The 24,167-nt window shown below is 42.2% G+C and overlaps 1 protein-coding gene across 4 annotated transcripts in view; it reads left to right on the forward strand.

Annotated features, from left to right (window-relative positions):
* LOC127656031 (collagen alpha-1(XIV) chain-like) overlaps positions 1-24,167 on the forward strand; it is a 197,028-nt gene that overhangs the window by 86,740 nt on the left and 86,121 nt on the right. For all 4 annotated transcript variants that reach the window (XM_052144161.1, XM_052144159.1, XM_052144160.1 and 1 more), the window contains 6 exons: positions 1,867-1,999; positions 2,190-2,237; positions 2,514-2,650; positions 5,856-5,991; positions 9,575-9,697; positions 18,581-18,730. In XM_052144161.1, coding sequence (XP_052000121.1) covers positions 1,867-1,999; positions 2,190-2,237; positions 2,514-2,650; positions 5,856-5,991; positions 9,575-9,697; positions 18,581-18,730 — 727 coding nt within the window. The remainder of the gene's footprint in view (positions 1-1,866; positions 2,000-2,189; positions 2,238-2,513; positions 2,651-5,855; positions 5,992-9,574; positions 9,698-18,580; positions 18,731-24,167) is intronic.

The following is a 24,167-nucleotide window of genomic DNA, read 5'->3' on the forward strand; positions in this document are numbered from 1 at the left end:
AGCGGGGTTCGTTACAAGTTCACAGCAATCCATTTCACAAGATAATTTGTCAATCAGTTTGGGATTTATTATGAGGGCTTGTTTAAGAGCCCGTCAATTTACACCTGCGTCAGACATGCTTGTGTAGCGTTTCGGGTGCGTTGCATCATAAACATACAATTTTTAGTTCACTGTGTCAAGTGAATATAGTTTAATACTCAATCTTTAAAAACATCTTGAGTTCCCTTAGTTCGCATTTGCGCTCCTTCAAGTGTTTTGAACGCAAGAACGTAACGTATATTTGTGTTGTTCTGCCTACTGAAGTGTTTTTTCACTGTATAAACAGTGCGTTGCTTATACAGCTGAAATTTCACTTACTGCCCTCTGGAGTAAACAGGTGGTACTACAACCTGGCATTTCTCAGGAATCTTCCTTATTATGGTGCGATTAATTGCGTTAGTTTTTTTAACGCGTTGTTTTTTGTCAAATGAATCCCACTGTATTAACGCCTTAAATCGACAGCCCTAGTTTTTATGCAAAGTTACTTAAAAAATTTGCAAAATATGTAAGTCGAAAACTAAAATCTGTGAATGGTCCAATAAATGAGTCCAAATTTCCAGAGTAAATCACAACAGCACAAATTGTTATATTAGAATTAATAAACCTTGAACCAACAAAAACTTCTGAAGCTATCTTTCTTTATTTTTTGTCTATTGCTATAATTATAATAAAACTTTTCTGTCCTTTTTACAGTTTCTTAGTGTTGTTAAACAAGAATGTAGCTCACACTAACAAACAAGTTCTGAGTGTATCAGAGTTTTCTTCAATGTTTCATCATTGTGTAGTACAGTACTTCTCTTACCAGGTTTTAGTTCCACAAAAAGTCTATACTGTTTGTTTTTGAAGAGAACGTGAAATGTGATTTTCATAATGTCCTTGAAAATGACTTATGAGTCACTCCAATACCTTTTCCTTACCTGGGGCCTGGGGCCAATTGCTACTCTATATTAGCAGCACTCACAAACACACCAGCATACTGAGTGCATCCAGTCAAAGCCATGCATGACCAGGGACACAAGTGTGTTCGTGTGACGGAGAAAGTTTTTATTACTGGCCAAGAGTCAGTGCAGCTGTTCTTTATAGATAGCACCACAGGTCGATATGTTTACTGAGAGCCACCAGAGCAGAAAATAATAACATGCTGCAAGGCAGACGGGAATGTGGTTGGGGCTCTGTGCCCCAGAACAGTGGAGTCAGCCCAGAAACACACATTGATGGGTTTGCTGGGACGGCCCAGAGCTGACTGAGATTTAAAGCTCTCTTGTAGTTCAATGTATAGCAGGTGTGCTTTATAATATATATCCTCATTGCTGGCACCGTATAGCTGCAGCTTTCAGCTACTGTACCACCAAAATGTATACAGGATACAATGTGATGGTTACTTATTTGCAAATGTAGCCTGCTATCTGAAAGAAGGAATGTGATGTCAAATGCACAGTGAGGGCATGAACATTCACTGCATGGTGGCACGTTTAAAAAATGTCGCCCAGAAAATTGGGGGCATACAAATTTGGAAACAACACGACAATTCCCCATTAGATCACATTGGAATTCAGAAAATGTTCTGGCCATATTCCTTGTGAAAATGTATTTTACATTATTTTTATTGAAATGTTTTGTCCCTATTATAATTTAATTATATAGCATTTTTAAACTTTCATATCATATCACACAGGTCATTGTGTGACTTGCAGCATCTTATAGGAGATAAGCTATCATTCATACAATTTAACTTATGCCATGTTAATAAAGTTAATAAAGTTAATTTGGCACTTGCATTTGGCACTTGGTATGTCAATTTTTCATTTATATTTGTGTGTTATATAGATGCTGCTGAATGGAGCTGTGGACTCCTATGTGATCCATAATCTCTCTCCTCTCATGGACTATAAGGTGTCACTAACGGCCGTCTATAAAGACGAGACAGAGAGCATTGCTGTGAACTTGCTTGAGAAAACACGTAAGAGATTAAATAATGTTGTTAAACAATTTCACTTTCACTTACTTTTTGTAAGAATTCACAATGTCAAAAGATTATGAGATGGTTTGTATGCTCACGGTTTGGGTATTGTAAGCATCTACTGTATGACTACTCATACAGTATTTACTCAGACTTCAATAACAACTGTGGTTGTTGTTTTTTTTTGCAGTGGGCTGGACCACAATAACTCCAACCACCCTCACCTTCACCACAGCAAGTGAGATGAATGTTACTTCATCCTATTGTGATTTGAAAGAAGGAAGGAAGAAAGATAGAAATGACGGACGGACGGACAGACAGACAGACAGACAGACAGACAGACAGACAGACAGATAGATATATATATATATATATATATATATATATATATAGATAGATAGATAGATAGATAGATAGATAGATAGATAGATAGATAGATAGATAGATAGATAGATAGATAGATAGATTGATAGATAGATAGATAAGATGGGACTAATGTGACTCTCTCTTTTAGTTGTTCGACTGGGAGTGACTAACCTGCTGGTGGATGATGAGACCCCCTTTAGTCTGCAAGTGAGCTGGGAGGTGCTGGACTCAGATGTGAAGCAGTTCAAAGTGACATATGTCAGTACAGACCACACAGAGGAGACAGTGAGTGAACATAACCACCACACAAAGACATCCACAACTATTGGAGCCATTTGTCAATATAACAACATCACAAGAACATACCTGTCTACTCAAACATTTTAGCTCAACTCTCTTCCGCTTATAAGAGTGCATAAAGACACACATCTTGGTTGTGTGCCAGCAAGGCTGTTATTTCATCAAGTTACCTATATTGCTCTTGCTTTATAAAAAATACAATTTATTTACGTCTTTATTGCCATTAGACTGCAGGCTTGTCATACTCCTCTGGGTACCTGGAGTTGAGTGATACAGCGGGATGAGATGCTGTAATTTCACATACAATGAATCTCTCAAGTGTGAGTACTTTTGGCACTGAAGGAGGAAGTGCATCTCCATCTCAACTTCACTTGAAATACAGTAACAACATATTCCCTCCACTTTAGTTCTCCATGCCTTTTTATGCCTTCCTATTTCAATAGCCAGTTGGTGGTCACTAAGTCTGTATTTGGTTAATAGTTGTCTATGTTTGACATTTCTGACCAAGAAATGATATTCAGCAAGTCTGTACCCTCTGCTCAGTTGAAGGTGAGATTTTAGACGACTTTTCTCTCTCTCTCTTACCCTGTTTATTTACACTCATATTCAACATCTGTTGTTCAGCTATTTACTGATTTTTACCATGTTATTATATAATTTTGCTGGATCTATTCTGTTACCCTAGGGGGTTATATTCAGAAGGCTGCATGGATGGGTGGGGAATATTTTGCCCAGAACAGAACCATAACACCAACATAATCTTTTTCTCAAATTCTCAATAAATCATATATTTGACGGAAGTGGTCCTGATTGAAATAAATATATGAATGAAAGAAGAAATTAAAGAATGTAAGAACGAAAAAGAAAAGAAAGAACAAAAAACTAATGAAAAATAAAGAGTGATGGATGAATGAGAAAGAAAGAATGAAAGAAAGAGAAAAAGAAAGAAAGAGAAAGGTGATCTTGAATTAAGGTTTCAGCACCACAGTGCTGTGGACAGCTCCACTAATAGGAGTTGTGCTGAAGGACGCTGCACAGCAGACACACTGGAGGGTCTGTCACAGTAGAAGGTGAAAGGCTTTCAGAGCACTCTGAACCTCACCTGACTGATCAAAGGAAATTACAATGAAAAATGCAGGATTATAACCTAACTTTTTTCAAGATGGATAACACATAATAAATCTCCTTTAAGTACAAATGTTTTTAAGAGAATTCACTTTGATCATGTTGTGCGCCTTGCTGTGATATTTAATGGTTTGATTCCACAGTTTATATGTTTAATTGTTGTATTGAATACATGTACCGGACAGTATGTTAGCCCTTTACTGTAATTTACAATGGAATCCTGAAAATTATTGCTTATTTACTGTATATTTTCTCATACATAATTGCTCATATAAATGTATCTGATCTTCAACTGGCAATAGACAAATACTGTCTACTTAAACATATATTGCACAAACAATAATATGTTATTAATATGTCTTAATTGAACACAAAATGTAAACATTCATTGTGCAGGGTGTAAAAAGCATGTGAACCCTTGGATGCAATAACTGGTTGATGCTTCTTTGGCACAATAACATCGACCAAACATGTCCCGGAAATCTCTTTACGAGTCTGTTTTAGTTTAGCTGTTTGGTACAGATACTCTTTCCCCTACAACTCTAAAAATACAGGTCTTTACAAAAGCAAAAGTTAACAGAAGAGTGTTGATCAGTATGTTATTTATAGTTGACTTATTTGTAGTCCGTTCAGTGATTTTACTCTCACACAGAGGAAGGCACTCCACATAATGCAACCCAACATTTCATTACGAACAGGCAATAGACCGTCATGATGCTTTGTGTGTGTGTGTGTGTGTGTGTGTGTGTGTGTGTGTGGTGAATGACTGCAGTAATTGGAATCTGGCTAGAGAGCAGAGTACTGGCTGTCTTGATTTTCATCCAAACTCCTAAATTTCAGTATGCAGATTGGCAGTCTTTCAGCGCACACTCTGAATGGCTTCCAATTAGTGCAGATTTTTCAAAAAACAATAAAAATTTTTTTTTTTTACTGTCATTGTTTACACTGTGTCCTAACCAGCATGATACAGCTACAAGCAACACAACATGCCTTTCATGTAAAGCTGAGTTTTTGCCTTAACCAGCTGTGATCATGATGAGCAACAGGACATTTTGAAGATCTTTTGGTTTGTCTTTTTTGCCGTCACACTGGGTTGCCCCACCCAATGTAAAATCTCATTAGCCTAAATTCCTGCTCCATATAATTGAATATTAAACATCAGATATCTTCAGATTTTTCCGCATCACTCAACATTTCAACTTTCATTCCGGATAGACAAATTGCACGTCACTGGAAACTTATTTTGTCGTTGGCTTGGGTTTGTGTTGCCTGGGTAGCTCAGCGAGTAAAGACGCTGACTACCACCCCTTGAGTTGCGAGTATGAATCCTGGGTGAGTGACTCCAGCCAGGTCTCCTAAGCGGTCGCTATAATGTGGTTCTCGCTCTCAGTAGGTCACGTGGTGAGTTGTGCGTGGATACCACGGAGAATTGCGTGAAGCCTCCACACACGCTATGTCTCCGCAACAACGTGCTCAACAAGCCATGTGATAAGATGTGCAGATTGACGGTATCAGATGCAGAGGCAACTGAGATTCGTCCTCTGCCACTCGGATTGAGGCGAGTCACTACGCAACCATGAGGACACAGAGCACATTGGGAATTGGGCATTCCAAATAGGCGAGTAAAGGGGAGAACATTTTTTTGGCAAAAATGGCATGAGGGTGAGTGAATGATGTCAGATTTGTCATTTTTGAGTCAATTATCCCTAAATATGATAGTCTTACACATTATCAGCTTAAGCATAGCATTGGTGCAAGAAAGTACATGTAAACGACCATGTGAATGCAGTTATGACTGTTCACATGTACACACACAAGTTTTTTTTTTCCTATCATGGTGGGGACATCCCATTGACCCTTTTTTGTTCTCAGATTATGCTAATGACAGGTATTATATATAATGTTTCTATTTATGCATTGTCAATTTGTGAAATAAGACTTTATTTAGTCCCTTTAAGAAGCTATTTCCACATAGTCACCACAAGCACATTTGGATCTCACAAAGACAGTAAAGCCTAACATACACATTGCTTTGTCTGTTGTTGAATATTGTGCTCCTCTGCAGGTGTTTGTCCCAAGAAACAGCATGAGCATAATCCTGCAACCTCTCCTCTCAGAAACCGAGTACAAGATCACTGTGACCCCTATTTATGCAGATGGAGTGTCCAACTCACTATCCATGGCCTCTTCCGGCAAAACATGTAAGTCTAAGCTACCAAATGCTTCCTATGTCAGCTGCTGCACTTATAATAAATTAAACAGATTATGGGTTCTTCTCAAACCTTTTTAAAACAGATGCAGTTACACTAATTACATATTATTCTGGCATAATTACATGGTATTATAGTCCAACTCTAAACATTTGCTGACTTTCTTATAAACCGTGTACCTGATGGTTTGCTGTACAAGATATAGCACATTGAAATAAAAATAAATCCTTTTATATTACAGCTCTAAGTAAACAGCAGTGTTGGGGAAGCTATTTTGAAACTGGTGCTTGTAAAACAACAAGATACTCATGATTTAATGTAGCATAACTACAGTCAGCCTACTCTAAAGTGGTTAGATACACTACAAGCTTCAATAAGAAGTAGCTAACTACTGTACATTGAATCAGCTGTATTTATCTGGCACAAAAACAATAGTCTCTATAAATTAAAATGATACAAAATACCTCCAATAAAACTAGAAACAACATTATTTATATAACTGAGTAGTAACAGGGTTGAAACAGCTGCATTTATATTTCTTTGTTGATTTATTGTAATAATCATTATAATGTTATTTAAAAAGAACATGTAAAAATCTTTGGAGTGACTCAATTTTTTGTAGCAGTTTGTTTAAATAAAGTGTCCGTTTTGTGAAGCTACACCACTACTTTTTGAAAGAAGTTATTCATTACTGGAAAAGCTACTCTGTTTTAAAAACAGCTGATTTACTGTTACAGTACTAAAAATATAGGTACTTAGTAGCAGGTTTACTTTTAATTAGTTACTCACCAACACTGGTTAGATGTTAGAAGGTCAGTCCTTTATCATTTGAAACACATTTTTATACAGGTGTAATAATATTGTTTTCCCCCATTAATACATATAATGAGTCCTATCCATTCCATAATAAAATAAACTGATCAAACCAGCTTGATTTCCTCTGAAAGGATGATTATCTAAAAATGTTGTCTCCCCTAAAAAAACCTCACCTTAAAATAACAGCCAAATGTCTCAATCTCGACTGATTAGAGATGCTAATGTTACCTTGCACTGAACTCTGTATTGGCATTGAAAGAACTTTGTCCTTGTTTCTAAATGAGTTTTGAATTAATTATCACTGGGGTAATATGCCCTGTGGAGGAGCAGTTATGTATGTTAAAACTGAGACTTATGAGAATACTGGGAATTACTACAGTTAGGACACAAACTAGTGACCGTAGTGAGAAATGAGTCACCTCATCTTCTTTGGATATGCTTGGATGTGAGATTCTTATATTTCAATTATTTTAAACAAAAATATATAAAGTTGTGGTAGTGCAAATGTATATTATATATACTACGTCAGTGGTTTTCTACTGGTGGGTGGCGAAACAAAATTTCATTGCATGTCTGTTCTGATAGGGTCACAGACAGCAGGTCAAAAACAACGCTAAATGCAAAAAAAAATGCAATTAACCGAAAAATTAAATGTGAGTTCATGAGTATTTGCAAATAAAGTGTGGTTCTATTACACACACCATTTTGTTTTTGCATACACGTTGCATAGTACGTTTGCATACATTTATACCGAAATGTAAAATATTGATCTATTGACTCTGAAACGTAAACCCTGTTACAACTTTAGAGATATACAAATGTTTACGAATCCTTTGTTGTTCAACGAATCCTTTGGGTTTTGGAACAATTAGAACAGCACACAGAGAAATTATGAAATTAGTAAAACACTCATCGTTATTATACCATAACATTGACAGAGTTTTAATTATTTTTCATACCTGTTGTGATTTCATGATAATTAAATTTAGCCATACAAAGAGTGGAAATTATTATAATTTTAGTCCCATTTTTATGTTATTTATACATATATATACCATTTAAAGTCTGTTTTCTTCCATTTCTCTTAACTTTGGATAAATAAAAGTCCCGCTATTGTTGTGTCTGGATATTGAACTTGATCACACACAGTATCCTCGTAAAGTTTCAGGGAGTTTAAGTTCCGACCAGTCATCAGAGGATTTGTAAAAATGTGTGCATCTCTAAAGATGTACATACAGTTGAAGTCAGAAGTTTACATACACTTAGGTTGAAGTCATTAAGACACATTTTTTATCCACTCCACAGATTTAATATTAGCAAACTATAATTTTGGCAAGTCATTTATGACATCTACTTTATGCATGACACAAGTAATTATTCCAGCAATTTCTTACAGACAGATTGTTTCACTTTAATTGACTATATCACAATTTCAGTGGGTCAGAAGTCAACCAGAAATCAACCAAGACCTCTGAAAAAAAACATTTGTGGACCTCCTCAAGTCTAGTTCATCCTTGGGACCAATTTCCAAAGGACTGAAGATACCATGTTCATCTGTACAAACAATAGTATGCAAGTATAAACACCATGGGACCACGCAGCCATCATACTGCTCAGGAAGGTCTCATTCTGTCTCCTAGAGATGAACATAGTTTCATGCGAAAAGTGAAAATCAACCCCAGAACAACAGCAAAGTACCTTGTTTGCAAGTGCACATGGAGAAATTTCCTCTGGTCTCATGAAAATTTAGCTGTTTGGCCATAATGACCATCGTTTTGTTTGGAGGAAAAAGGGTGAAGCTTGCAAGTCGAAGAACACCTTCCCAGCCATGAAGCATGGGGTTGTCAGCATCATGTTATGGGGGTGCTTTGCTGCAGGAGGGACTGGTGCACTTCACAAAATAAATGGCATCATGAGGAAGGAAAATTATATGAATATATTGAAGCAACATCTCAAGACATAAGCCAGGAATTTAAAGCATGGTCGCAAATAGGTCTTCCAAATGGACAATAATCGAAGTATACCTCCAAAGTTGCAGCAATATGGCTTAAGGACCACAAAGTCAAGATATTAGAGTGGCCATCACAAAGCCCTGTCCTCAATCCGATAGACAATTTGTGGGCAGAACTGAAAAAGCATGTGCGAGTAAGGAGGCCTACAAACCTGACTCTGTTACACCAGTTCTATCTGGAGGAATGGGCCAAAATTCCAGCAACTTATTGTGAGAAGCCTTTAAATTTAAGAATTTAAAGGCAATCCTACCAAATACTAACAAAGTGTATGTAAACTTCTGACCCACTGGGAATGTGATGATAGAAATTTAAAGCTGAAATAAATTATTCTCTCTACTATTATTCTGACATTTCACATTCTTAAAGTAAATTAGTGATTCTAACTGACCTAAGACGGAATGTTTTCAACGATTAAATGTCAGGAATTGTGTGTCGGGAATACATTTAAATATATTTGGCTGTATGTAAACTTCTAACTTCAACTGTATGAGTGTTTTTGCTTTAGGTACTGTGACTATGTTTATATTATACGCTTTAGAGTCTATCCAAATGTACATGTAAATGTTACATACAAACATCTACGAGTAGTCACCCTGAACATTCAGGCATTTATGATTGCAAAATAAATATGCTTATTCACTTTTAAAAGAGGGAAGAAAACACTTGCCCTTTCTTTTGATGTAGATTTTAAATGCCACATTTACTTATATCTGATAGTGTCTGTATTCTCTCTTCTGATTGGTTAGTGGCACTATCTGCCCCCACTAACCTAAGAGTGTCTGATGAGTGGTACAATCACTTACGCATCAGCTGGGACAAGCCTCAAATAACCACTATGGGTTACAGGGTCATCTACCAGTCCATCTCTGGTATGTACACACACACACACACGCACGTGCACACACACATCATAATTCCATAATAGCATAATCTGTCTGATCAAGTCTGGTAGGTACTGTACGTCCTTTGGTGCTACACTAGTAGTGTGAGATATTTTTTAATAATTCAGCACTAGATTGCATACACACCGCATAGAGCAGTGTAGTCTTTTGGTAAAGAATATTTTTGCATACTTTCTCTTGTCTCCATGTCTGCTGCTTTAAATATGACCATTCTTCCTGTCACCCGCACAAGATGAGACAGTCACAATGTCGAATACAAAACAGCTTTATTAAAACACAAAGCGTGCAAAGTACAAAAAAAGGGCAAATCCAGTGAAGAGGCGTCAAAGGGGAGCGTGATGTCGGAGCCGGGGAATCAGAATAGAAGGAAGGGGCAAATCCGGGAGAGAGTGGTCAACGAGAGCGGGAGGTCGAAGCCGGGAAAACAGTTAACAACAATGGCATAGAACAAGACGGGACTAGCGGGATCAACGACAGGGGAACAAGGGGAGCTGGCAAGCTAAGGGGTAAACAAGAGGAGTTCAAAACTAGGCGAGACTAGCGGGGGGCAAGGACATGGGAAACTAAACACAATAACCAACAAGCGGGAGACGAATGTGCTGTGATATATATAGAGGAACAAACGAGTGGTGCAGGGGAAACGAATGACAGGTGATGGGACTAGTACAGGTGTAACGAATAAAGGGGTGATTGAGACGAGTGCAGGTCGTCATAATGTTCTGGCGATAGCTGGCAGAACATTATGGAAGACTCTGAGGGCGGAGCAGAACCCGGCAGAGCCGTGGAAGACTCTGAGGGCGGAGCAGAACCCGGCAGAGCCGTGGAGAGGGGAAGCCATGAGAGGCTTGAGGGGTGGAGCCATGAAAGACTCGAGGGACGGAGCCCTGAGAGGCTCGAGGGGAGGAGGAGCCCTGAAAGATTCGAGAGGGGAAGCCCTGAGAGGCTTGAGAGGGGGAGGAGCCCGGCAGAGCCGTGGAAGACTCTGAGGGCGGAGCAGAACCCGGCAGAGCCGTGGAAGACTCTGAGGGAGCCTCTGCGGTCTTGAGCACAAGACGAGACTGGGGAGAAGGGGCCCTCTTCCTTCTCTTACGTCTTCGGCCAACAGGGGACGTGGCCATGGGGACGGTCGAGGCTACAGGCGCTGGCTCTGGGGCGGTCGAGGCTACAGGCGCTGGCTCGCTGACCGTGGCAGACATGGGCGCTGGCTCGCCGGCCGTGGCGGGCATGGGCGCTGGCTCGTTGGCCGTGGCGGGCATGGGCGCTGGCTCGTTGGCCGTGGCGGGCATGAGCGCTGGCTCTCTGGCCGTGGCAGGCATGGGCGTTGACTCCCTGGCCGTGCCAGGCTTTGAGACTGGGGCCGTGACAGACTTCGGGACTGGGGCCGTGACAGGCCTCGGGACTGGGGCCGTGTCAGGCTTCGGGACTGGGGCCGTGTAAGGCTTCGGGGCTAGGGCCGTGTAAGGCTTCGGGGCTAGGGCCGTGTCAGGCTTCGGGGCTAGGGCCGTGTAAGGCTTCGGGACTAGGGCCGTGTAAGGCTTCGGGACTGGGGCCGTGACAGGCTTCGGGACTGGGGCCGTGACAGGCCTTGGGACTGGGGCCATGTCAGGCTTCGTGACTAGGGCCATGTCAGCCTTCAAGACGGGGGCCGTGGTAGGCTTCAAGACGGGGGCCGTGGTAGGCTTCAAGACGGGGGCCGTGGTATGGAGCGCTGGTTCATTGTCTGCCTCCCCCACAGTAGGGCGAGGTCAATAAACTGAGCCAGGTTGAGAGAGCAGCGACCACCAGGCATGAATGATGAGGCTGGCTCATTCAGTCCATATTGAAAAATGTCTTTTAGAGCCAACTCATCAAAATTCACCTGGTTAGCCAGGGCAGAAAAGTCAACCACATAAGTCTCCAAGGGTTGACTCCCCTGACGCAAAACCAAGAGTTGGGCCGCTGGGTCCATAATGTTAAGGGCACGGTTTAAAGTTCTACAACCGCTGCCCTGCATAAACAACCCTTGGCAAGCGCCCGAAGAGCCATCAAACCTCTCAGGGGGTTGAAGGCTTACGGCGCTCGGGGATGTGTTGGGAGCATAACCGGGCTCAGGGACAGACACAGGCGGAACAGGGTGAAAAAAATCAAAAATCGCACGTACCTGCTGTCCCTGGGCCATGAGCGCTCGGTCATGCCTCCAAACCGTAGCTCCTCACGCTGAATGAGACGTGTACCTCCGCTCTAGTGAGCTGCGCGAATCCTCAGCACGGGGCATTGTGACTGTCTTCGGTAAGGGTTGGTTATTTTGTCACCCGCACAAGATGAGACAGTCACAATGTCGAATACAAAACAGCTTTATTAAAACACAAAGCGTGCAAAGTACAAAAAAAGGGCAAATCCAGTGAAGAGGCGTCAAAGGGGAGCGTGATGTCGGAGCCGGGGAATCAGAATAGAAGGAAGTGGCAAATCCGGGTGAGAGTGGTCAACGAGAGCGGGAGGTCGAAGCCGGGAAAACAGTTAACAACTATGGCGTAGAACAAGACGGGACTAGCGGGATCAACGACAGGGGAACAAGGGGAGCTGGCAAGCTAAGGGGTAAACAAGAGGAGTTCAAAACTAGGCAAGACTAGCGGGGGGCAAGGACACGGGAAACGAAATACAATAACCAACAAGCGGGAGACGAATGTGCTGTGATATATATAGAGGAACAAACGAGTGGTGCAGGTGAAACGAATGACAGGTGATGGGACTAGTACAGGTGTAATGAATAAAGGGGTGATTGAGACGAGTGCAGGTCGTCATAATGTTCTGGCGATAGGAGTGTGCATGTGAGCCCGTGGGGGGAGATAGTGTACGAGCATGTGAGCTCGTAGGAGCAAAACGAGCGTGCAAGCTCGAGCGAGCAAAATGGGTGTAGAAGCCCGAGGGAGCAAAACGAGCGAGGAAGCTCGAGGGAGCAAAACGAGCGTGCAAGCTCGAGTGAGCAAAACGAGCGTGCGAGCTCGAGGGGGCAAAACGAGTGTGCGAGCTCGAGGGGGGCAAAACGAGCGTGCGAGCTCGAGGGGGGCAAAACGAGCGCGCGAGCTCGAGGGAGCAAAACGAGCGTGCGAACTCGAGGGGGTGGAACGAGCGTGGGTTCGTGACACTTCCATCTGCAGTCTGAGATTCAACTGTAAAAAGAGACTCTGTGGCTGCAGAACAGCAGAGGCAAAAATATAACTTTTCCACTGAATTCCAGCCCATAAAGTCCTCTATTCCAATATTTGGTCTTAAACTTCAGTTTGCGGCGAAGATAAATGGCTTCTCCACCTACATTTAATGCCCTGTCAAACAGCTTTTAACAAGCTGTTAATACATCACCCTACCAGTAGCCATTTCATTTCTTTCCGTGTGCCCGTTTGCCTGTGTTTGTTTGTGAGGTGTTGTTAAGGTGATGGAAGAGGCAAATCCAAAACTGAAAATAAGCCAGATTTATTGAAGACTCAAACACAGGGAAAATACTGGATAAACCACGAAGCAGCCTGGTTATTTGAGGGCATCCGACAGGAGTCAGGAGAGCTGGAATCAGGACAGAATCCATAGCAATGCCACGAAGAGCAACGGGGAAGGTGAAGGAAAAGATAAAATATTGGGGTGACTGGAGAGTGGAGTTGGAGGGCTGTGGTTGAGGGGAAACATCTACACCCACGTCAAGGAGAAGGATCTGGAAGTCTCTAGGAGGGCAGTCTGGCAGGCTGATAGAAGATGCTCCTACTTGTGGTGGACAGTGACAGAAGTTTCCAGGCTGGTGGAAAAGGGTAAGTATAACACAGGAACTACTGTGAGAGGGCTGAGAGAAACCTGAGTGGAACACTGTGAGAACTGGTAACTGGTCTGGGGAAGAATGCCTGGGATGGCAGAAAACGTCCTCAGGGGAAGTCCCACTCCCAAGGGATCACCGCGGAGACCACACCCCGCCCAGAGGGGGGGGTTATTTTGAGTGGAAATACATCACATAGTCTGGAGAAGTCCCATGGTAGATCCTACCAAACGGGGAGGAGTTTCGACAAACATGGTGACTGGTTCAGAGGGGACACTGCCCAAGGAAGAATCAGTTTACCAACAGGGAAACGATTTAGCGGAACATATACATCGCATGGGGTTACCTACGGGGAACCAGCACATGCGGAGCACCTACCCCAGTACAGGGCTTAGTTTACATGTGTACTGAGCCGGCAGCAAGTTTCTCCGCAAACTTGGGCTAGGGCGAAGTCATCCAGGGTACACATTTTTTGAACACTACTGGGAGTCAACAGCGCACGTCTTCAGCCCAGTGGAGGTGAAAGGCGCTATGCGCAAACGATACACCCGGCCAACTATCCCGGACTTACCTGTTCGTTCCTGCCAATACACAGGACGAAACTGGCTCAACACGGAGAATGTAGAACCTTGCAAAGTTGTTGGGTGTTGCCCAGCCTGCTGCTCTGCAAATGTCTGTTAGAGAGATACCACTGGTCAGGGCCCAGGAGGCCGCCACACCCTGCGGGAGGCGGCACGTGCTGGGCATGATATGCCATAGCTATGGTGTCAATGATCTAGTGGGAGATCCTCTGCCTGGAGACGTCGCTTCCTTTCCGCTGTCCACCAAAGCAGACAAAGAGCTGCTCAGAGACTCTGAAGCTCTGTGCGTGATCCAAATAGATGCATAAAGCGCGAACTGGACACAGCAACGTCAAGGCTGGGTCTGCCTCCTCCTGGGGCAGCGCTTGCAGGTTCACTACCTGATCCCTAAATGGGGTCATGGGAACCTTGAGCACATAGACTGGTCGGGGTCTCAAGATCACATGATAGTAGCCCGGACCGAACTCCTGGCACGTTTCGCTGACAGAGAGTGCTCTTGATTGAAGTGAGCGCAGTCAGGAGGGCAGTCTTTAAAGAGAGTGCCTTAAGCTCAGCTGACTCCAAAGGCTCAAAGAGGGTTCCCAGTAGACCCTGAAGGACTACAGAGAGGTCCCATGAGGGAACAAGGCGTGGTCTAGAGGGATTTAATCTCCAGGAACCTGATGATCAAGTCTGCTTCCCTAAGGACTTAACGTCCACTGTGTCATGGTGTGCTGCTATAGCTACATACACCTTCAAGGTGGAGTGGGACAGCCGTCCCTCCAACCTCTCATGCAGGATGGAAAGCACCGATCCGACTGTGCATCTCGGGTGGTCCTCACGTCGGGAAGAACAACACTTAGGGAACAGACACCACTTCAAGGCATACAGGCACCTCGTTGAGGGAGCCCTAGCCTGAGTGATTGTGTCTACCAAGGCGGGAACGGAACAGGCACAAAGGGAGGACCTTGTACTGGTACGCCTGACCCTCGAATGCAAACCGCAGGAAGGGTCTGTGCCAAGGTAGAATCAAGACATGGAAGTACACGTCCATCAGGTCTACTGCCTTGATCCAATCTTGATGCCGGACGCTTGCTAGAATACGTTTTTGTGTCAGCATCTTGAACGGTAGTCTGGGTAAAGCCCAGCTCAGTACTCTCAGGTCCAAGTTTGGCCGCAACCCACCCCAACTTTCTTCAGTACAATGAAGTAGGGGCTGTAAAACCCCTTCTTCATCTCTCTGAGGGACAGGCTCTATCACACCCTTCTGTAGGAGGGTAGCGATTTCCACGCGCAAGGTAGAGGTGTTCTTGCCCTTCACCAAAGTGAATTGGACGCCACTGAACCTGGGCAGGCGCCTTGCGAACTGAATCGCGTAGCGTAGTTGGACGGTCCGGGCCAGCTATCACGACGGGTTAGAGAGGACAAGCCACAAGTCCAAGCTCTGGGGACCAAGGGGACAATCTCGTTGGACGTACCAGCGGGTGTTGCCACATGGCGAGGCGGAGTCTGAGGCGCAATATTGAAAGGGGTTGAGCCCTGTGGCCGTGCTGAGTCAAGGGACATCGAAGCACTTACATGGCTCCTGATACCCACCAGAAGATCGGTCGAGGATGGGGGAGGAGGTACATCGTCTCCACAGTCCATCGAAACCGGCCGGTTGTGGGCACGCAGGAGCGCAGGGAGGGTGATCATAGTGACGGCCGTGCACACCGGATATGTGACCCTGGTAATGAGGAAACTGCTCTTTTCTTGAATTTTTGGATACCGCAGATACTTGAGCAGTTGTTGAAATTAAATACAAATTAAACAAAAGATTTTCCTCCCAGCCCTCCACCGGGGGATGTAGTGGTCTTTTCACCAGCTCCGGAAACAGCAGGTCTCCTCGTCCCTGGGTCGACTGTCTCAGGAGTTCTTCAAAGTCTTTTTGGTGGCAGGCCATGAGACGGGTGGCGTCTACTTTCCTCCTACACCCTTGGCAACGAGCAGACGGGGTGCAGGATCTTGAGCCGCGCCGGGTCAGGATGTGTTGGTTGGCCTCCGTGTGCTGCTTCACTGCCGAGAACTGCTGGGCAAAGTCCTCGGTGATGTCGCCGAATAGGCCAGCCTGGGAAATGGGGGAGTTAAGGAATTGTGCCTTGTCGGCCTCTCTCATCTAGACCAGGTTGAGCCAAATGTGCTCCAGGACCAATCGAGGGTAGTGAGGGCGGGGGAGCTGAAAGATCGGGACGGGGCAGTAGAACGTGCCTCCCATGACCTTGTCAGCTCCTCGTGCAATTCCGGGAAGAAAGGACCTGGGGTGGGCGAGGCTGTGAGCGGCGCCGCGGGCCCAGGAACCAATCATCGAGCCGCGAGGGTTCAGGGTAGAGCGGAGGGTTCCACTCTAGCCCGACGCTCATGGCTGCCCGGGAAAGCATGTCTGTCTTTTCAGTGTCAGCCTGTGACTGGGCGACCGTACCCGAGGGATGAAGCCCAGCTGAGGCTTCCTCGTCCGACTGGATGAGCCCGCTCTCCAATGCTGCGCTCGAGAGCTCATCACATTCGCGGGCCTCGAGCTCGCCCTGAGACGAGCTGGCGCACTCATCTGGAAGCCTGATCGGGGCAAACGAGCATGCTGGGGAATGGGAGGTCTGTGGGGATTTACCTGGCAGAGTTTGTCCCATTGAGGTTCCCAAATCGTCCCCAGTGCTAGCCGCGCTGGCCTCATACCTGTAGGTAGAAGGACAGAGGCAGAGGCTTGTCTTTGAAAAGACATTTCCGTGTGTGCCGCTATTTTAGAATATACTCTTTCAGTTTGTTCTGCCGAAGCGCCCAGTGGCGATCTCTGCAGTGCACCAGTGCGTGGGGCGCTGTAATGCACCGTCAGGAATCCAGCAGTGGTGACTGGGAAGCCGTGGGAATTCACCCCAATGAACATCAATTGCTCGGCTCCGAAGACAAAATCTGAATGAGCAGTTCGCACGCCAGCTCCTTTATACCCGTTTGTTCGGGGGAGTGGCATGCAAATACCACTCGCTAATTCACATTGGCCTTTTATCTAAGATCAGAGGTGTCTCGGGCTCCTAAGAGTGACCCCTAGTGTCACTTCATTGACACAACGTCGAGTGAGTGACAGATAAGGAACAGACAACACCAACAAAAGAGCGAGCAAACTGAATTGGCACAACTTCTTTTGCTGAAGCCACAAGACAATCTGGTACACGACAGCACATAAGAGGGAGTTATATAGAGGGAGAAATTAACCAGTAAGGAACAAGGAACAGGTGATGCTAATGAAGACATTTATGAGCCTTGTGTTGTGACCAGCACATGGCAAACAAATCACTGAACAAAAGGGAATGCTGTGAACACACAGAGACAGAACAGACTCACCAAACAGATCATCCAGCAACCCTGACAAGGTGTAATTGTGTGTGTCTGTATATGTTTGTGTGTGTTTCAAAAGATCCACCCATTCTTTTCCTGTCTTCTTTTTAGTTTAGTCTGTGTTAGAAAGCGGCTACACATCTGTGGGATTTTTAACAGTGTGCTCTGTTCTAAATTTGGAGTGGTCCAGAACCCAACACTTTGGTTTAGAGTGTGTTCACATGAAGTGAAAGATATTTTTGCCTAAAGAGGACAGATCACTGAAAACAGGACTTTCTTTGCTTTTTTTTTTTTTTAAAAAAAGGGTTTGGAAACTAAACTGCAAAAACGTGTTGTTCAGAAATCATCATTGTCGTCATGTCACAACTATATATGGAATAATGTCATCCCATTCTCATGACAGATCATAATAATAGTACGAGTTGGCTCATACAAAAATTTACAATTTCACTTCCATTAAGATAAATAAACAAACCGATGAATTAGTTACTATGATTTTTTTTTTACGAGGTTTTTAACCCCTCTCCCAAACAATATATTAATAGGAAAATAACTTTATTGCACTACAGAAGAAAGAAAACACAGGGTTTGTAACGAGACAGTTTATTGACATACTGTACATTGGTAATTTGTATTGCATAAATAAATCTGGAATGAGTATGCAGATTTGTTCACACATGATTCCTTTCTTAAAATGAAGTGTTGAATAGGAGACTAGCTCAAATTTGATTTCTGTATTGTATCAATTTGAAATTCTGTTTGAAAGTCATACATTTTTAGCCATATTATTTAGCTTGTACAATATCTTATAATTTTGCTAGCTTGTACAAATTATTACAAACTGTCATGACTCCATGTTGGATAATGTACATTCAGCTCTTCTTTATCACAAAATAAACCTAGAATATGACTAGGAGTTCAGGGGATCAGGTTCCATCTCATCTAACTCATGAAGAGGGCTATTATACAGTTTAGCTAATCATAAAACAAAAACATTTGACAGTAGAATGTCAAAAATCCCAAATCCTATGCTACAACATTTTAGAATACAGCCTTTTACTTATTTATTTGACTTATTTTGTGGTACCTTTTTACTGTTAGGTTACTCAGATTGTTTGTAATCTCTTGTCTCTGCTCTGTATACAGAGTCAGGTCCGGCTATAGAGATGTTTGTAGGAGATGATGTGGACACCATGCGGCTCCTTAATCTGCTGAGTGGCACAGAGTACAGCATCCAGGTCATTGCCTCCTACACCAGCGGGGCCAGCCAATCTCTCACCGGCAAGGGCAGGACATGTGAGTCTCCACATATTTTTTTATTGAATGCTAGACATCAAGTTGTTAATCTGAAAGAAGAATTACAAGATGCACTTTTTTCAGTAAGCTAGGCCTATGTGTTTTCAAGGCTTCAAGGTTTTATTGAATGCTACCTCTGACTAAGAATGCATTACTTTGCACTTGTATAGTCTTTTATTTTGGAATTTTAAGAGCAATAAACATATATTGCAATGTTAAGGAATTCATTTTTTTTTTCATTGAGATATGTAAATCAACATGTATAAATTGCTATTAGTCAATTAATGGGGAGATAATTGAATCGAAATCGAATCGGACTGGAAAAATGAATCATTAGATTAATCGATGCATCGAAACAATTATCGCTAGATTAATCGTTTAAAAAAATAATCGTTTATCCCAGCCCTACTTGTATTGAACCCAGAACATTCCTTTTAACAGCATTTTTGCATAATATAACTTGTATTATTACTATGGATTCAGCCTTTATGATCATATTTATTGAGAAACTACATGGAATATAAAAAAAAAACCATTTACACCACAGATCCATTTAAAATGAACTGGAGATGGCACAAAGATAATTAAAAACGTGAAAGAATGTGAAATGTTAAATAAATCTTGACCAGTCACAGCACCTAACATAAACACTTTCCTTACACATTCATATAAACAAACTGTAACCTTAAATCACGGGGTCTGTTCTAAAACCTGTTGTGGAGTGAGCTGCCTTGCTGTCTCCTGCCTACATAGGAAGCTATCTTCTGTGGCAGCCTCCTTACTGAAATTATGCTTCATAAGAGACCAATTTAGAACACTCTACATCAGTGGTTCTCAACCTTTTTTGAACAAACGCACCCCTGACCTCTTCATGATCCTCTTAACGCCCCCAAAAAAAACAAAAAAAAACAAAAACACTTCAGAAATACTATTACAGCCAAACAATTGCAACACTGATACCTGAAGCCTGAGTTTTTAGTAAAAAAAAAAAACTGAAACAGAAGTTTCTTATTGTATTTAAACTACATGTAAAAGCCTCAAGTTGAGTAATATTGTGTTTGGAAAAAAATGCAAAAACACATGGATTGTTTGAAAGGTATTGCAAATGTATTTAGAAATTCAAACAAATTCAGGCTCACACACAAATTTTTTTAAGATGAACCAATCACGTGAACAATAACGTAACTAACCTAAATGGCCTATGAAAAAGCAGCGGTCGTTCGCGCACTCAATTAGGCAATATATATTAGGCTTCAAATTTGAATAGCCTACAAACGGTCATTTGATTTCAAATGACGAACAAAGACGACAACAGCTCGGCCACCTGAACTGAACCGAAGAAAAAACGGTCATTAGTGTGAGCCCTGAGCACTAATTATGCGCCTAATTATGTATTCCGCGTTATGTACAGAAAAAGCCGGTGAAAGCCCGCCTCTATTTTGCGCTGAAAATTCTCCGCCTCTTAAAAGCATGTGTAACTTAGGAAGCGGCTCTCCTGGCATATCCTCCTGGTGAAGTGGCAGAAGTAATCCGAGCAAGACGAAGACATAGGCTAAGGAGAAGAGCTGAAAAGATTTTTGCGCAGGCCGCCTGTTGAGTACCTCTGAGTAACGCCCCCCCATTTGTACCTGAGCGCCCCCCTCTCTGCTGCCTCGTTCACACCGCCCCCCAACACTGTCCAAACGCCCCCTAGGGTTGAGAAATGCTGCTCTACATAGACGGCAACTCCACGTGCATCATTCAGATATCGCACGTGTGACTCGAGTCGCAACTGATTTCAGTTCAGGTGATGTGAGAGGAACAACACGATACTCTAATGAGCATAAATAAACTATGCACTATGCACACACTTTGTGGGTAAAATAGTCAGTGTTCTATGATATTACAAAACAAATTCAATATTGAATGAATTATAAGTATATTTACATTGGATTTTTCTCTCGCTTCGTCTGCCTTCTTGTATTTATATTTTCATCATGGTGCATTCTGGGATAGCCTACCCAGGGAAGGATACAAATAATGAAAGCTTAGAATCTGGCCAAATCGAGGTATCTTATGAGGCAGCATAATTAAGATACCTACATCTTGGAACAGTCTTTGTGTGAGCGCACCTATGATGCCTTAAAATGCTGCCTGCGAAGGAAGCTCACTAGGTTTTGGAATAGACAAATAATGTTGAAAAACAAAAATCATGGACATTATGCATCAGCTTCCCACATACACAAATGTGCACACATTTAGGCACATTTGTCTCTCTTACCCGGCGTGAGAGCTATACTCTATTCCTGACACCCTGCCATCGTTGAGCTCCATTTCAGATTTTGTGATGCAGTGATTTGCTTTCCTCTCTGATCTTCTGCACTAATACCTTTTTTCCATAATAATACACAGCAGTGATAATATCACTATGTAAGCGAACTAGCGAGAACCGTCTCTTTGTCTGTTAATGAAGCCTGAAGCTGCTGCTGTGATAGATGCTGACACATATATCAATATTCAGACAGACAGCTCTAGTAATGACAGTCCTTTGCATATAGATTTGATATCGCCAGGTACATCGCTTTAGCGATTCTCATCAAAAAGCAAACAGATTATGTTTTCTCCAGGAGTGCTGAGGCCATCCATCAGAATGCCATGGTGTCACCAGCCGAATATGAGCCACCACTGTCTTGTTTCAGGAAAGTCAGATAAATAGACACAATGCATACCACACCTGCCTCTGCAACTGGCAGACCGCTATCAATGAGAAACCTTTTGTTAGATCATATACAGTTGAAGTCAGAAGTTTTCATACACTTAGGTTGAAGTCATTAAAAAAAAAATTGTTTTACCACTCCATAGATTTCATATTAGCAAACTATAGTTTTGGCAAGTCATTTAGGACATCTACTTTGTGCATGACACGTGTCATTTTACCAACAATTGTTTACAGATTGATTGTTTCACTTTTAATTGACTATATCACCATTCCAGTGGGTCAGAAGTTTACATACAAAGTTAATTATGCCTTTAAGCAGCTTGTAAAATTTCAGAAAATGATATCAAGCCTTTAGACAATTAGCCAATTAGCTTCTGATAGGAGGTGTACCTGTGGATGTATTTTAAGGCCTACCTTCAAACTCAGTGCCTCTTTCCCTGAAATCATGAGAAAATCGAAATATATCAATCAAGACCTCAGAAAAAAGATTGTGGACCTCCGCAAGTCTAGTTCATCCTTGGGAGCAATTTCCAAACACCTGAAGGTACCACGTTCATCTGTACAAATAGTACACAAGTATAAACACCATGGGATCATGCAGCCATCATACTGCTCAGGAAGGAGACGCATTCTCTCTCTCCTAGAGATGAATGTAGTTTGGTGCGAAAGTGCAAATCAATCCAGAACAACAGCAAAGGACCTTGTGAACATGCTGGAGGAAACAGTTAGACAAGTATCTATATCCACATGAAACGAGTCCTATATCAACATAACCTGAAAGGCTGCTCAGCATGAAGAAGCCACTGCTTCAAAACCACCATAAAAAAGCCAGACTACAGTTATCAAGTGCACATGGGGACAAAGATCTTACTATTTGGAGAAATGTCCTCTGGTCTAACGAAACAAAAATGTAACTGCTTGGCCATAATGACCATTATTATGTTTGGAGGAAAATGGGTGAGGCTTGCAAGCCGAAGAACACCATCCCAACCGTGAAGCATGGGTGTGGCAGCATAATGTTTTGGGGTTGCTTTGCTGCAGGAGGGACTGGTGCCCTTAACAAAATACATGGCATCATGAGGAAGGAAAGGTATGTGGATATATTGAAGCACCATCTCAAGACATTAGCCAGGATGTTAAAGCTTGGTCACAAATGGGTCCTCCAAATGGGCAGTTGTGGTAAAATTGCTTAAGGACCACAAAGTCAGGATATTGGTGTGACCATAACAAAGCCCTGACCAAAAGCCAATAGAAAATTTGTGGACAGAACTGAAAAGTGAGCAAGGAGGCCTACAAACCTGATTCAGTTATATCAGTTCTGTCTGGAGGAATGGGCCAAAATTCCAGCAACTTATTGTGAGAAGCTTGTGGAAGGCTACCCAAAATGTTAAATGTTAAAGTTAAACACTTGTTACCAAATACTAACAAAGTGTATGTAAACTTCTGACCCACTGGGAATGTGATGAAAGAAATAACATTTGAAATAAATCATTCTCTCTACTATTATTCTGACATTTCACATTCTTAAAATAAAGTAGTGATCCTAACTGACCAAAGACAGGGAATGTTTTCAACGATTAAATGTCAGGAATTGTGAAAAACTGAGTTTAAATGTATTTGGCTAAGGTGTATGTAAACTTCTGACTTCATCTGTATAGCATGAGTCTGAGGCATGTCACGTGAAATATCTCTCATCGCGTTTCTTCCTGTTACTTTCCCACAAATAAACATCTCTAATTAGTGTAAATGCTGATACTTTTATCCAAGAGTATCCTTGGGTTAAGCACTTTGAACCCAATGTTCCCTCTAAGCTGTGAATTTCTTATATTGCTTCTGCACAGACTGTGCTTTTACAAGACTAAAAAAATATTTGGAAATAAAGCTAGCTATATACACTATATTATATATTATTATTAGGGCTGTCAATCGATTACAATTTTTAATCAAATTAATTACATGGTGTATTAGCTGATAAAGCCCCTCATATAACAATAATTCAATATATAAAGATTATACATATTTATATCAATATATAATTATACATAGTTCTCTTTAAATATTAAAAATTATATATATATATATATATATATATATATATATATATATATAATAAAAAATATTCAGATAATTAAAATGCATTACATTCTTGTGGCAGAAGAGTTCATCATTGATAAGACAATACAAAAAGCGGCTTTAGAATACAATGTATTGTTTACTACCATATTATTGATAATACACATAAGTCAATCATTAGCATACAGTTCACAGCAATCCATTTCTCAAGATAATTTGTCAATCAGGTGGACATTTATTATGAGGGCTTGTTTAAAAGCCCGTCAATCTACACCTGCGTCAGACATGCTTGTGTAGCGTCTCGGGTGTGTTGCGTCATAAACATCAAATGTTTAGGTCACTGTTTCAAGATAAATATAGTTTAATACTCAATCTTTAAACACATCTTGAGATCCCATAGTTCGCATTTGCGCTCCTTCAAGTGTTTTGAACGCAAGAACGTAACGAATATCTGTATTGTGGGTTGTTTTCTTCACTGTATAAACTGTGAGTTGCTCATACAGCTGAAATTTCACTTACTGCCCTCTGGAGTAAAGAGGTGGTACTACAAGCTTGCATTTCTCAGGAATCTTCCTTATTATGGTGTGATTGTGTAAAAAATTTTAACGCTTTATTTTTTGTCAAATTAATCACTGAATTAACGCGTTAAATCAACATCTCTAACTA

This window comes from Xyrauchen texanus, chromosome 15 (assembly GCF_025860055.1).
Source record: "Xyrauchen texanus isolate HMW12.3.18 chromosome 15, RBS_HiC_50CHRs, whole genome shotgun sequence".
Taxonomy (NCBI): Eukaryota; Metazoa; Chordata; class Actinopteri; order Cypriniformes; family Catostomidae; genus Xyrauchen; species Xyrauchen texanus.